A 16,709-nucleotide genomic window follows, 5' to 3' on the forward strand; every position below is an offset into this window, starting at 1 on the left:
TCTGCCACCACTGAGAACATCCTAGCTCCATCCTCTTTGGAACCCCCCTTCAGGCAGTTGAAGGCTGCTATCAAATCCCACCTCACTCTTCTCTTCTGCAGACTAAATAAGCCCAGTTCCCTCAGCTTCTCCTCATAAGTCATGTGCCCCAGCCCCCTTGGTAATTTTTGTTGCCCTCCACTAGACTCTCTCCAATTTGTCCACATCCTTTTTGTAGTGGGGGGCCCAAAACTGGATGCAATACTCCAGATGTGGCCTCATCAGTGCCGAATAGAGGGGAATAATCACTTTCCTCGATCTGCTGGCAATGCTCCTACTAATGCAGCCCAATATGCTGTTAGCCTTCTTGGCAACAAGGGCACACTGCTGACTCATATCCAACTTCTCATCTACTGTAATCCCCAGGTCCTTTTATGCAGAACTGCCACTTAGCCAGTTGGCCCCCAGCCTGTAGCAGTGCATGGGATTCTTCCATCTTAAGTGCTGGACTGTACTTGTCCTTGTTGAAACTCATCAGATTTCTTTTGCCCCAACCTTCTAATTTGTCTGGGTCACTCTGGACCCTATCACTACCCTCCAACGTATCTACCTCTCCCCACAACTTAGCGTCATCCGCGAACTTGCTGAGAGTGCAATCCATCCCATCATCTAGATCATTAATGAAGATGTGGAACAAAACTGGTCCCAGGACCGACCCCTGGGGTACTCCGCTTGACACCGGCTGCCAACTAGACATTGAGCTGTTGATCACTACCGGTTGAGCCCGATGATCTAGCCAGCTTTCTATCCACCTTATAGTCCATTCATCCAATCCATACATTTTTATCTTGCTGGCAAGAATACTGTGGGAGACCATATCAAAAGCTTTGCTAAAATCAAGATATATCAAGTCCACCGCTTTCCCCATATCCACAGAGCCAGTTATATCATCATAGAAGGCAATCAAGTTGGTCAGGCACGACTTATCCTTGGTGAATCCATGCTGACTGTTCCTGATCACCTTCCTCTCCTCTAAGTGCTTCAAAATGGATTCCTTGAGGCTCTGCTCCATGATTTTTCCAGGCACTGAGGTGAGGCTGACAAGTTTGTAGTTCCCTGGATTCTCGTGTTATTTATGCTTCTATCATGTGCTATTTTTCTATTTTAGCTCAGTAAAAGAATATATTGATTTTTAATTATTTAGCATGCAACTGATAGTTCTGGATCTAATTTTTCATATCATATCTTACCAGGTATTCAAAACCATCAATAGCAGAATCAGCCTCATGCTAAGACTGGTAAAATATAGTACCAGTGATTTCACACTGTAGTTGGTGGCAGGAGATATTCATTCATAACAACAAGTACAGCATTCTTCAGCCTTAAAGTGTCGTACAGACAGTACCTAAACATTCACAGACTTCTTGTGCATACATAGCATTGTCCAGTCAGTAGACTGGGTTTGGAACTAGGAACCTGAAACACCTGAGTTTTCATCTTTGGCTTTTGCCCCCAACTCTAATGGCCTTGAGCAAGTCATTTAATTTCCCTGTGCCTCAATTTTCACTTTGAAAAGGAGCGCATAATATCTACCTATCTTGCAGGGCTATTGTGAGGACTAAGTAGCTCATACTTTGAGTGTGCAAAGGGCTATATACAGGCTAAAATTATTATTCTCCCCATTTTACGAAAGGGAAACCTGAAGCAGTGATATAAACAGCAATGTAATCTTTTAAAGGATTTTTCAAAAACATAGCCTTGATTATAATTTCATTAGTGGATAAAGCATGGCTGATTTTTTTTAACACTGCAACCACCACTAGATGGCAAAGTTATACTGAGCAATGATTCAGGTAGATCATCTGAATAACAAAGAATCTTAAAATTAAATCTCTTTTTAAGTGTCTCAAGACAAAGAAGTGAACTATTGGCATGATTAAAGAAATAGAAACAACTGCTTGATTGAGTTAAATTTAAATTATAGTCCCTTGATTCATAATCAGATACACATGTGAACTGAAACATAAACTTGTAACAGATAACAATAGGTAGAAAACCCTGACTAGACTGGCTAAAATTTCCCAATGGTGTTAAATAACGGTGGGAGTGTGATTGCAGAGAAACCATTGGATTTTTAACCAAGAGGTGGGGAATAGAAAACAGTGATTAAAGTCCTTTGTCCTCACTAGTGCCTGAACCACTGTGACAAAAACTGGGAAATTTTAGGGGGAAAACATTAGTGCAGACAAGGCTTTTGAGACCATCCCATTCATTCTGAGTTGTTATTATGACCTAAACACAACTTGAATTCTGTCTTTAAGGCTAAAATTTTCAAAAGCACTTTAAGAAACTTATGCCTGGGCTACACTAGCAGGGGGGTTCGAACTAAGATACGCAACTTCAGCTATACTATTTGCGTAGCTGAAGTCGAAGTATCTTAGTTCGACTTACCTGGCCGAGGTGCAGTACGGGCATCGATTAGCGGATCGATTTATCGCGTCCAGATGAGACGCAATAAATCAATCCTTGATACAGTGAACGCTACTGATCCGGCGGGTAGTCTAGACGTACCTCCAGTTGCGTATGTGCCACTGAAACGTAGTCACTTATAACATTTTTACCCTAAGGTCTTATCTACAGAGGTAAAACTGGTTTTGATTAACTGGGTTTGATCATGGTTCATTCTAATATGGTTTAAACACAGTTTGCTTACCCAGAGAATAATATGAATATGTAATTCTTGCTTGTTCTCCCTAACAGCCTCCTTTGATTTAACTCTGTGTAGTCAGACAGAATATCATCAACCAGGTAAAGTGAAGTACATATAATATTCATAAAAAATAATCCAGATATCTTCCTCATTCTTCACAGCAGGGATAAGAGTTTTAAAAACATGTTTAAACCCACATGTTTAAACATAGTGATGCCTAATCTACACTGGGCAGGTAAATCATATTTGTGTTAACTATAGTTAACTCCAGTTCAGCTGCAGTAGTATGGTTTTGGATCTAGCCATTGTAAAAATGCAGACATACCAGGGAACTTGGTTACAACACAGGTTGTCCCCTAAATCAGTTTCAACATGATTCCATCCATGGTTAATAGTGTACTTAAGCCTACCTGTAAAATGTGGATAAACAAGAAACTGAAACTATGGGATTGATCCTGCAACTGGATCCACACATTTGGACCCCTGCATACATGCAGATCCAGTTTCAGGAGTGAGGCCTAAGTTGCAAATAGACAGGAAGAAGGCCATGTATCTCTAGTGTAGATCGGGCTTACAGGTGAAAGGTTAATAAACTTTCCTACTACAGTTTATATTCCCTAACATTATGACACTGACCTTGTAAAAATGTATGCATGTGCTTAACTTTACGCACCAACACAATTTGATTTAAATTCCAAGAACAAAAGTTTCATGTTTAGTATAAACTGTTTGAAATGAACCATAATATTTAAAATAAATCTTCTAATGTATTATTTTCAAATAAGAATTGGCATGTGTCCTCTTTCAGTTCACTCACAATCTATTCAGAAAGCAGATCGCAAACTTTCATGGTTGTGTAATCTTTTGCATCTTGTATCCAATCTACTGTTAGTGATTGAGACTCTTCCTGTATATTGGCTTTGATACTGATGGCATCCATACAAATTTAAAAATACACGTGTTCTGTATGGAATGTGTTTCACTGATGTATATTATATAAGAGCAACAACACCTTACCTGACCCTTGTTTGGTGACAGGAGCTGACGGAGGTGGTGGTTTCTTAGGTCTCTAAAATCAAGGAAAAGCAGAAAAGAGATTGCTTGTAAACACTTGAACTCATAGAAAGATTTGATGTAATAATACTTTACAATGACAATTACAGGTCTTCAGATTCCAGGCCTGTCAATCACACATTTCACAAGTACTAAATTCAATTAAAAGATTTTCAAGAAAGAAAATGTAATTGAGAAACAATATGCCACTTTACTATTTTTATACCTGAAATGTCTTTTAGATAAAAGCTCAGCGTTAAGTGGCTTACAATCACTGAAAACAATGGCCTTTTGTACACTGAAGTTGCCTTTGCAATTAAGATTTAATTTTGTAAATATCCAAAGCCATTTTGAAAAATGTGTAGGCAATGCAGGAGCTGAAATATGTTTCTTACACTAAGTTTGAAGCATAAATGCAGAACACAAGAAATACTCTAGAGGTTACATTTTGCCATTTGCCAATATATGGTTGTTATCCCATTTGTGAAGAACATCTTCAAGCACAGTTATTAAGACTTCCCATGCTTGATGAAATGAAGCTAATTATTCACATCAACAGCCTATTATTCATCATTTACTTTTATTTTCTCTGCTGTCACCATCCTTCCTAAGAGGACTGCAACACTTTACATGTTTCACAAATACGATCACTGAATTGGTTCCAGATCTGTTTTTCTTCTCTATTATGTAGATTAGCTGCCGGTGGTTTTTCCTTTTGTGCGTGTGTGCACACCATACTGACAGATGCTGTAAATGCCTTGGAGTGAATGCAAAATCAAACGGGGCATATGACACACTAATTTAACTCCCACACTTAAAATAAAAGGTCAAAGCTATTGAGTTAAAACTCTTCTAATAAAAAACGTGTGTGTGTGTGTGTATTATATATGTTTTTATTAGAGAGGTTATAGATAGATAGATATAAAACACACACACACTCTCTCTCTCTCTCTATGTGCTATTCCTCATTCCTCAGGATGACTATTATTCCGCTTAATCACTTGCAACCTAATGGCCCCACATAAAAGCCACTACCTTCTTGACTGAGGAACATTGATCAGGACACCCTTTATTATAGGTGGGGCTGGTAGCACTGCTTACTAAGTTTGCCTGATACTACTCATTATAAGCCTGTGTTTTCAGTTGCTTATAACTTTCCAAAATTTAATCCTTTTGGCTGAAATTTTCCTTGTTGGGTGTCTGCCTCAGGCTGAATTTTTTTGGGGGGAAAGTTCAACAATTTTTTTTCCAAATTTAGCCAAGTTACAAGCCTTTGAAATAAAAATTACAGTTCACATGTGCTCAGTAAAGATTTACTAGGGCTAAATAGCTACAGTCTCTGAAGACTCCATTCTCACTGAGTATGGTCTAGCCCCTCACACCTCTCACATGTGACTGGATGGCAGATGCACCATCCCCACAGAGTGACTGAGCATGTTCCAGCCCAAGGCTAAGGGGGTTCAAAGCCTTTCCCTATAGTGGCTGTTCTGGGCCAGGGTGAGGCTGGACACTGGAGCTGAGAGCAGGGAGCCTGCCTCTCCTGTGCTTTCACTGCCAGGAACGGGGGAGGGGTTGGCTGAGTCCAAGCTTGGCTGAAGAGCCTGAGGATGGAGCTTGTGACTAGGGGCTAGTGTCAGGAGGGTGATGGGAGGAAACAGATCAGACAAATAGCTGAGAAGAGGAAACAGGGACTGGCTGGAAAGGAGAGTGGGACTGCAAGTTAGGGCAGGGAGCAGACTGGGACTTGGCCCTGAGCCAGGAGGGGAGACCAGGACTTGCTGGGCAAGGAGTCTGAGACTGGGATGAGAAGCCTGAGCAGTGGAGACTCGGACTGAAAATGTATTAGAAAAGGAGTCTGGAACTAGGGCAGGAGCCAAGGATGGGAAAGAAACAGGAGTGGCACAGGGACTGGTTGAAAGGGACAAGACAGAAGCGCTCAAGTTTGGAAGTCTGTGCCAACAGAGGTGGATTAAGATTTACTGGGGCCCTGGGCACAAATAACTTTTGCCCCCCCCCCAGCTGCCTCGCCCTAGGTCCCTGCCCTGTGCTCCTCCTCTCCCCATTCCCATTCTCTTCCCCCCACCCCACCTCCCTGCCCCACTGCCTCTCCCCACACACCACCCCTTTCCCCACTCCCTCCCTCCATTCACTACTCCCTCTTCCCCATTCCCCCACTCCCTCTTCCCCATACCTCTTTCCCCACTCCCTTGCATATTTTTTTCAAGGGTCTCTGCCTCTTCTAGAAATCACTTTCTTTTCATTACCAGGCCTCATGTTCTTTTCCAGGCTCTCCACTCTGATGTGGAATGACATTTTACTCTGTGAAAGAGTTTTTGCTGCTCTCACAAGAGCAATAAATTCCACTTTCATCTTCAATAGTTATGCTAGCTTCTGAGAGTTGTTTTGTGATTTCTTTATCAAGGTTTCCAAGTTATTTAATCTGGCATCCAATTTTACCGTCAGTCCTTGAGAAAGAGTGTCTCTGAGTCTTGAATTTATCACTGATGGCTTACATAATAATCACTCTGAACTATAAATGAAGAGCCTGATTACAAGCTCACAGTATCACCCTGATGACAGAGGAGTTTCCTGAAAATGAGGTAGTCTCTTTAGAGAAGAGGAATCTACCAAGTTCTCTCAGAAAGTGTGTTAGGATTTCTAAATGGTGTTAAGGAAATAAATAACCTTGCCTATTTTAAAACAGGCAAAAGAATTTACTCACAGTAAAAAAAAAAATAATGGATTCGGACAGAGCTCAAGCATATATGTCATTAAACAAGCTTAGCTTTCTTTTTTCAAACACATGCTAGAATTTCACCCTTTTCTTTCTGGAAGAGTGCTTTAAATTATGGCTGCTGGCAAGACAAAATGACATCTGTCTAAAAGCAGTTGGTAGACTAATGTTTCATACTGTATCACACATACTGTAGACATGTTAATGATTCTGATCATCATTACACCATAAAAACTGAGCAAATTACACCATGATCTCCAGTCATTCTGCCTCAGATAAACTGAGAATGTGGCACAGAGGGCTTTAAAAACAAGGTAGTAGAGTTTGGATGACTGGTTTTATGGGCTAGCAAAATACCTTCCAAAAAATTACACAATATGGCCTCAAGCTACGAACAATCCAATCCCAGATGCTGCTGCTGTTATCCAGCAATGCTACTTTCCCTAACCATTTTTGTTTAATTTTGTGCAAGTGTAACTTGTCTTGTATGAATCATAGAAATCCAGAGCAGAATTTCATCTCAACTTTTATCCTATATGATAAAGCAAACCAGAAGGAAATAATTACACTTACCTCTTTTTCAAAATCAGAGGGAAGAAGCTTGACAAAGTTATCTGGAAACACTCCACGCCTGCCATTGAGTTCTCCTTCCCACCAGCCTGCATCAATGCAATCCTACAATACATTAAAATAAAATTTCAAAAATTAAACGTGCACGTATGCTGTACAGATTTATGGGTTGTAAGGCAGTTTGCCATAACCTTCTGCCTTTTCACCACAGCAGGACAATTTTCTAGAGTTTCAGGTATGCAGAACACTCTCCTAAATGAAAGCTACAATAATCACCCTGGTTCATGTTGTGATGTGGAATAAGGAGGAAAGAACAATAAATGTAAATGCTTAATCAAGATTGGCTGGGCTTAAAGCGAAATGTTACCATTTAATCCATTAAACCATATAGGCCTTTTGGCAGGTATGATATTACTTCTCTCTGATTACATTTTAGTAAAATAAAATGATTTTATTAAACAAATACATTTTAGAATGCATTCCAAGCATTAATAAGACTCCTTTATTTTAATACTAAGGCTCTGAAATGTAAAACCTCTTCAAAGAGACCTTGACACACTAATAACTTTTACAATTATTACATTTGATCACAAGTCCATTTGAACTGTTATATGCTGATTCATTCTTTATTATCACCAATCATTGATTAGCAGTATGTTTACATCTACCCAGAAACTTCTTTAAGGCATCACCATCATCTGCAGCATTCTGTGAATAGCACAAACTAGTGTGCATACTTTCCTACTTTCCTACTAAACAATTCTACTAAGGTGGTGACAACAAAAACATTGAGTTATGACATTATTCGATGACAGGCTGGAGGCACAGGCTAATTCTAAATAAAAAAAGAGAATTAGGTATTTTGGTAATGAACCATAATACTGAAATTGAAAAAAACATGATAACTTAACAAGGCTTTTCATTATTATTTATTATTAATTCTCTTATTATTATTATTATTATAACCAGTGATGGCAGACGCTGTTGATCAGCTGCTTATAGCTTCGCCAGACGAAACGGTTCAGACTGAAATTTTCCATACTGGGTGTCTGCCTCAAGCTGGATTTTATTTGAAAGTTTCCACTAAAATGGTTCAGTCATTTAAAAAATGACATTGGGGAAATATGTTGTTTTGCTCATACTGAAAAATTTATTACAGCCATTGGATGGAGAACCTCTACCGCTCCCATGTCTTGGAGCAAGGGCTTGACATTTGGCAAGGGGTTGCCCTCCTTTTGCTGGCCCTGTGAATATTCAACCACATTTGCCCACATTAAAACCTGTGAAAATTCACAGTTCACACATGCTCAGTAGACACCTGTTAAGAGTTTGGAGGTAAATTCTCTGAAGAGTCTGTCTGCAGTGAGAATAATCCAACACAGGACTGTGAAGACCACTGGCAAAGTGTCTCATCCCTGTCTAGTGCCTGGTCCACATAAAAAATAATAGTCTACTTCTGCTAGCAGTTACTGTTAACTTAAGTGAGAGAGGCCTATCAGATGGATGTATAGGTCCGAACCCTGTTGCTGACCCAAGTTGAGAGTCAGTGTGATTCCACATGATAGAGTTTTTTTAAAGTGGGAAATGACATTTAAAAAAACCTACCTTAATAGAACATTAAGGTCTTTAATTACATAACCACATACTACTTTTTTCACAGCATGCATGGTCCTCAGGGAATGAATCAATGTCATGTAGTGAGTTAAGCTGCTGTCTGTAGGACCCTGCCTCATTTGTCACAGAAGCTGGAGGTGTGTAATCAGTGAGACAAGGGACTGCAGGAAGAGAGAGGATGGTCTTATGATTAAGGTTGTGTCCTTGCATCAGCCACAGAGTTTCCATGTGATACTGGGCAAGTCATTTAAACTAACATGTTCACAGCTGGCCACTAATAGTGTTCCTCATTTTCTGGGTGCCAGACATGAGAACTCTGGGGGCTGATTTACAGAAGAGCTGAGCACTCACAGCTGCAAATGAAATCACTGGGAGGTGTGGCTTTGAACATATAATGCTAGATAATGCTAAACACTGGGGAAAATCAGGTTCTAGGTTTCTCAAATTGGGCACCCAAAATTAGTGGAAACTTTTGGCCTTTAATCTCACTGCCTCATTTCCTCATCTGTAAACTGGAGACAGTATAGGTCTCTCGCAACTTACGCGCATCTAACATGCGTGATTTCAGCTTTACGCTGAAAGGCCTGGAGTCCTGGAGGGGGCGTGGCCTCAAGATTTAAAGGTCCTGGGGCACCAGCTGTGGCTGGTAGTCCCAGGGCCTTTAAATCACTCAGGGGGCTTCCAGCTGCAGAGGTGGCTGGTAGCCCCTGGGGCAAATTAAAGGGCCTGAGGCTCCAGCCACCGTGGAGCTTCGGGCCCTTTAAATGCCTGCCCCCCCATCCTGCTGCCGGAGCTGCGGGCGAGATTTAAAGGACTCTTCCGGGCTCCCCACCAGGGCGGGAAGCCTGGCGGAGCCCTTTAAATCCCACCTGCAGCTCCGGCGGCGGGACGGGGGGGGGGGGAATTTAAAGGGCTCCACCGAGCTCCCTGCTGCGGAGGGAAGCCTGGCGGAGCCCTTTAAATCCCGCCCGCAGCTCCGGCGGCGGGACGGGGAGAGCCATTTAAAGGGCTCCACCAGGCTCCCCACCATGGCGGGAAGCCTGGCGGAGCCCTTTAAATGCCCCCCCCGCCGGCCGGAGCTGCAGGCGGGATTTAAAGGGCTTGGCGTTCTGACTATACGCGGTTTTCGCTTTACACGATAACTGTGGAACGGAACCCCCACCTAAGATGTGAGAGACCTGTACCACCCCCTCACCTCACAGAGGTACTATGAGGATAAATTAATTGTCTGTGAAGCACTCAGATACTATAGCAATAACCACTAAAAAAAAGCTCATGAGGAAGTGAGTAATTCTGTATTCAGCGCAGGGTTTGAATAGTGTGCAGTAAATAAGGCGTGGGGCCACACATGGAACTATGAAGATAAAAATATATAGAATAGCCGCTCATTCAGTAAGCACTGTCCAAATTGCACAATGAATGAAGCAGGGGTCCTGTGGAAAAAATAGCAGGTGATCATGGTAATTAAAGATGGTATTATAATGCAGACACATGGGGGAGCCAAATTAAGGTTGCATGGGCTTAAGATTGCTTTTCCAGGTAAGCAATTGCTTTAGTTGCCATAGAGATGTGAGATGAGTGCAAGTGAGAGAAGCAGTGTCTGCAGAACAGTCTCTCTGTTCAATAAGACGAAGTCTACACTATGAAAAACTTGAAAAAAATCTTGCTCAGTATTACATTACTTTGCATCTGTTTCTCTCTGTTGCATTTTTCTAGAAGTTATAATGTGTGTGTAGCAGGAAGGGATTAAATGAGAGAAATCAAATGAGTATTAAAAGGAAAGAAGACCGTGAACATTTTTGCTGCCTGTCCATTTTCTATTCCGCTTATTTACCTTATTTCATCTCAGGAGAACTAGTTAAATGGCATGGTACCTTGGATAGTAATTTATTCATTGTTGGATCAGAGCCATATCTGGTCCCCCTTTCTTTTATTTTTGTTTTTAACCATAATTCACTGATTTACTGTGTCCATGATCTAAAAACAGGCAATTGAACAACTCTTCCACTCTACTTTCCTCCTCTATTCCTTTCCTCTTATCTCTTAGTGATCCGTTTATTTTTTCTCCCCCCTCCCAACTTTCCCTCCTATTTTAGCATTGTGGGTTGCAGTCATAATGCCTTCATTTTTCAGCACTACATTTACATCTTTGAACAGATTTCTCTTTTTGGCTTAGTAATTTGGGCTGATCCTTGGCTAACTGATGACTTTAAATAAAACAAACTGCGAGAGTTATATGCTCAGTGAAAGATTTAAAATATAGGCAGGCATTTTTACACATGCCTCATTCTTGAGGTGCAGTAACTGTCCTACTCCTGGGTGATGTCTACTTCAGCAGAGACTAGTATTCAGTGTACTGAATGATGCTATATTTTGTGGTGGTTTTCTAATGTGATATCCTTTTGGTACTAAATTGCCAAAATATTTATGACCTAATTTAGTTCTGAATGGAGTTCTCCAGAGGTGAAAGGTCTGTGCACAGAACAATGGCACTATTTAGCTCTAGCTAATATTCCTGATGATTACACACACTTTATCGGATGTATTTTTTTTAGGTCAAGGTTTTAGTTATCCCCTATGGCCGGGAAAATCCTCTTCCCATTTTCTCACTTCATATACTCCACTTAAATTTCATCTTTGATGCTTCTAAGTTTACTCATTTTCATGAACAGACTTGTTATGTATCATGTTCATTAATCCAGAACAGATGGTGTCTCCCAACCCCCACAACCTGCCAATCTGGCTCATGCAGCCAATCACCACACAGGATTTTTCACACATTAAGCAAATCTTCAGACAGCCTCTCTAATTTTTCCATTCTCTATCTTATATGCAAGAAGGTCCTTCTCTGTTGCTGAGCAGAAAGGATGGGGAGACTTCATCAAAAAGAAAGCTAAGTTTGGAGAATGGGTGTACATCATCTAGGACGTCACCTTGCAGTCCACCATGAAAATACAAGATAAGGGGGAACATGTGTTCGATAAGAACAGGAGTGTTTAATTCAGAGCTTTAAGAAGCATTGTCAGGAACAGTTTGAACCAAAATTTAGCTTTTGTAAAAATTAGCTTTAACAAAAGCTAAAGACCAACAGAACTGTTTTAATTAATTTCTTTTAAAGCTTCCAGTGGAAACCTTTTATAAAACAAAAGTATATTTTCCCCCGCAGCGTTTGTAACCAACACATTGCAGTATTATGCTTGTGCATAAGAACCTGAGTATGTGATAAAATGACTTATAGAAACTATGTGGTAAAACAAAAAATTTTGACTGCTCTTTTCATCGTCCAGGCTGAGAGAAACATAAAACTTAAACAGTACAGTGAAAAGTAAAGAGGATGTTTAACTTTTTCTCCCTTTAAAAAGAAAAACTGGAGGAGTTTTTTGTAATACACTAAGGAATTTGTGTTTCACATTATTTTAAGGTGAACAGATTTTTAAATACACTCCTAGCAAAATTAACGAAGCAATAAAACCTAAGATAAAGGACATGGCTGATTCATATGCTTTCATATAAAGAGCTTTTTATCCAGAGATCGCAAATCAATTTACAGAGGAAAGAATCATCTCCACTTAACAGGTGGGAAAATGGAGACAGAGAAGAAGGGATGGGCCCAAGGTCACAAAGCAGGCCAGTGGAAGAAGCCAATTCGCAGTCTAAATTCTCAGACTCTCCAGTCTAGTACCCTCATCACTGGACCACAGTAAAGTATTATTAGACGAAATAAAATAATTTGTTAGCAAAGTTCTTCTATAGTAAAGGAGAAGCTTGGATGAAAAAAACAGTAAATACCACCTAACCCCCGGGCATGTACTCGGGCTGCTCCTCCTAGCCTCCATGGCTGCACTGCTATTTTTAGCCCACGGGGCTTGAGCAGACCTATTGCATGTATGTCTACCCAAGTTAAGAATTATACCTCCCAGCTATTGTGCAGACATACCCTATAAGACAAAAAAAAAAAAGCTCACCTGGGATATCAGATAAAATGTCAATATGACCTGGGATTTTTAAGGAATTTATCTTAAAAAAAAATGTAAACAGGAAAAAACATTTAGTGTCAGAGAAATAGCAAGTGCAAGAAACAGCATATACCAGAATAATCGGACACCTACTATTCCCCAGGATGCCTAAGAATTTTGCCAGTAATTGTAAGCGTACATTCTGGCAGACACTAAAGAACGATCCCTTTCTTGACATCAGCAATGTCCAGGGGAAATGGGAGTAAGGACATCCCCTCATGTAATCAGAAATGAGACACACCCAGCTGCAAAAAAAATTCTAAAAGGGAACCATCTCGAGAAAACAGACATTTTTGTAGGAGGGCAGAAAAAGAAGACAAAAGTCTCAATTCTGAAACTGGAGCTTACAGTGAGCAAAAGAGACAAGATAAAATTTATCAAGTACACAAGGCGTTCAAGACTTGAAAGAGAAAATAAAAGGAGCACAAGATCTGTTAGCATGTAAGCAAAGGAAACTTGTATTTGGAGCACCAGATATCTGATACCACCTGCCAAGGTGAAGGAAACATAGGCACTGTTTACAATATAAGACTACAATATAAGGTCACTTTTCAGCAGCTCCCAACTGGGGCCTTGTCAAACTCTGTCTTGGCTTATAAAAGCTAAAAAACCTATGAAGTTATATTTTGTCCTTCTGGGCTAAGACGTCATTATAGTATAGTACTTGGTCTCTCAGACGGTGGGCTGCTGGACTAGCACATTCTTAAATAGATTACAAAACTGCTGAATTTTTTCTTAAAATTACAAAGAAGGGGGAAGACACAAACTTTGTAGCTTCTGTAGGCCAAGCTTATTGCACATTCCAGAGGCTCCTTGCATCCCTCCAAGCACCTTGTGTACCACCCTCCCATCCCCCTCTGTTTCAGGGACTCCCTGCAGCTCCCCCACTACCCCCCACCCCACCCCGGGGCTGTGCCTGTCCTCTATTCCCCTCACCACCCTGTGCCAGGGCTGTGTCTCTCCCATACCACTATTCTTTATTTCCCTCGCCCCCCCTACCCCCAGGTCCCATCTTCCCCATTCACCCACCCAGTTCCCCTACTAGATACCCGCTTCCCTCATCACGACCACACACCCCATCATTGCCAAGTCCACTTCCTCCTTCTGAGTCACCTCTGGATCTCCACTCCCCCCACCCCTGCCCTCTCTGAGTCCCTGCTTCTTTTTCTCTTTACCTCCACTGCCCCATTCCACCACCACTCTTCCCTGTACTCATCAAGCCTCCATTTCCCCTATGGCCCCACATACTGTGCTCTCCCACCCCCAACTCCTCTCTGTAAGACACTTATTTCTGTTAGAGTCCAAGCTACAGAAAATCTCCCCAGGCAGTTTTACATTGCTGCGTGTGATATGTGTAGTCAGCAGTAGGGGGTAGTAGAGAAAGTCCTCTGCTTGCAGCACCCCTCCTCTCAGGGTTCCTTTGCACAAAATCAATATGCATAACAGACAGACAAAATGCCATCAAATTGAGCCTTAGATCTTGCTTTGCTTGGCCAGCAAACAATGGTATTCTATGAAGCCTGCTCTAAAGAGCAAGAGAACGGACTTTGGCTAATTGAATTCCTCCATGGTGGTCTTGCCAACTAAAAGAAGGCAGTTCTTAGTTATGATTCATTGACACAAGCTAAGGCAGCTTCACTGCCATAGTCTCTGTGAAAAACCAACCTGTTTTGTACATTCAGCTTTAACGTAACACCTGTGACAAAAGTTATTCCCTTTAGTACAAGTAGGGAAGAGAGGCAAGGGAAATGTGTCACACCTGAGAAAGCTCTTAGGGATTTTTATGTTTAATAAAAGAGGACAGAGGAAATGTTTGTTTTCCTCTATCCTTTGTTAATGTTATGTTTTGGGAATTGCCCTGACATGAGCACTCCCAAGAGACGGTGGTAGTGGGGGAAAGGTGGGAAAACTGCCCTTTATTATCTTTCCTTGAGGTTTTCAATGGGGGAATTGTCTTTTTGGGTAGGTACAGTAGAGAAGGGAATAGCACACCTTTCTAACCTTTATTGCTTTATGCTCTCAGCTTTTGTCTGGCCAGCAAATCTCTTATTTAACCCCTAACGCCTCCTTCCTCCTCTTGTGAACCCACTATTCACTTTCACCAGAGGACAGGAAGTCCCAGTTAGAAGTTGCAGTGCTGAAGTGGATTTAGTCCAGCAACAGATGTGCTAGCATTGTGCCATTGCTGGCAGTCTGTCAACAGGGAAGGGACAGGTGTTCTGTATGAACTAACGAGAAGACTGTTTGGTAAAAAAGTGTGCTTGGATATAGGCCAAAAGGGGACTTTTCTTTAAATGCAGTTTGCTTAGGAATGTAAACAGGATTCTTCTGGGGAAATGTGTGTTTATAAACTCAAAGGGTAACCCTCCTCCTGCAGCAAGGAGGTGCTAGAAACTACCTCCCTCAGGCAGCACAGTAATGACTCTTAACCATTTATATGTTGAAAGTGACAAAGAGTCCTGTGGCACCTTATAGACTAACAGATGTGTTGGAGCATGAGCTTTCATGGGTGAATACCCACTTCGTTATATGTTGGTTTACTTACAGGATAGCTTCTGTAATTGCAAGAGAAACCCCTTTAAAACTGAAGGACTATGATGAAAGAGTATGCGAGTTTTACTCAGCCTGCTACATGGGAGGTGTGTGCATTCAGAACCTCTGAAAATCAGGCTACTTTTATGTAAAAGTTAATTTTATGGAGATGCCTAATAAGGATATATGTGCCGAATTTTAAGCATCCAAGTTTAAAACATTTGTCCATTCTGTTCTGTCATCCTCTTCTACTGATATGTAAATTGTTTTGAAGCCCTTTGTATTATGACAGATTTCAGCTATGGTTATGTGCTACTGTGCTTTTCCTTTTACAGTCTATGGTTAAACTGCAACTTCAAAATGTGTATTCAATAGGGCTCCTTATTCAAAGTGACAGTGCTACAGTACTGCACTTGGACACTTACTATAATCTAAACAACCTTTATAAAAATCAATCCTCCAGAGTATGGAAGCTGGTTAGATAGATAGATCTTACATTCTATCAGTTTTCCTCAGCTACCTCCCTTCCACCATTCACAGTCCATGTATCTCCACCAGTATTCCACATAACCAATGCTGGACTTCACCCTGACCACATTTAAATGGTTATACATTCATGTCTTTGGATGATAATACAGGGCTGGGTGGTTTTCATAAATTATTTTGTAAGTATTTCTGCACTAGTGTGTATAAATATGTGGTGTAGAGTACGAGATTGAAAATGGTGACAGATACATCTAGGAACCATTTTGTGTGAATTGGTGATCCAAATTGTAGTGGCTGCTCTACAGTGGATGGTAATTTTTATGTAGAACTTACAGAACAGAAGTTTACATGAATACGTGCATTTATGTATCCTATCTATGGTCAGAATGAATTCTCATTGGTGCCCACACAGGCTTGGGTTTGTCTGTGTTTTTTCCCTTGGTGGCAGCCAGGTCCAGTAGACTGCAGAATCAGGAACATGCAAAAAAGATAAAGACCTTGCAGGAGCTCCTCGGCACACTGTAGTACCACAAACACTACTTACTACACACTATCTGTAGGGTGGATGAATGCTGGGACACGGTTGGCAAGCTTAGCCTTAGCCCTAATCACCAACAAACCCTATGTGAATCATTGTTTGGAAAAGCTGAATTCAAATTTTGGTATATTTGTATGACACTCATATTATGTGGGCTTTGGGGGCTTTTTTTCTTCCAGTAAAGAAAAAGTCAGTTTCCAAAGCATTTGGGGATTTTGCCATGACAACCCCCCCGCCCCCCCAATTTAAACATGAGTTTCTTAGCTAAAACCCATGCAACAGTTTGAAAGTAAACATGCTAATGGTTTAGTAACTTCAAATCCATCGTGTTACACTGACCTACCAAGTCTCACTCACTTGGAATTAATTTTAAGGTAGGTTCTAACATACTCTTCTTGCACTGTAGGATTTTACAACATGATTGAGACCTGAAATCTCCCTCATTGAAATTATCACGTTTACAGTCCTGCTAATTTC

General features: G+C 41.0%; 1 protein-coding gene across 12 annotated transcripts in view; it reads right to left on the minus strand.

The window, feature by feature from the left end:
- The window catches only part of SH3KBP1 (SH3 domain containing kinase binding protein 1), a 326,940-nt gene that overhangs the window by 40,558 nt on the left and 269,673 nt on the right, over positions 1–16,709 (minus strand). For all 12 annotated transcript variants that reach the window (XM_039529107.1, XM_039529074.1, XM_039529083.1 and 9 more), the window contains 2 exons: positions 7,050–7,151; positions 3,707–3,758 (listed from right to left, as the gene is read on the minus strand). In XM_039529107.1, coding sequence (XP_039385041.1) covers positions 3,707–3,758; positions 7,050–7,151 — 154 coding nt within the window. The remainder of the gene's footprint in view (positions 1–3,706; positions 3,759–7,049; positions 7,152–16,709) is intronic.

Source organism: Mauremys reevesii, linkage group 1, assembly GCF_016161935.1.
Source record: "Mauremys reevesii isolate NIE-2019 linkage group 1, ASM1616193v1, whole genome shotgun sequence".
Lineage (NCBI taxonomy): Eukaryota > Metazoa > Chordata > Testudines > Geoemydidae > Mauremys > Mauremys reevesii.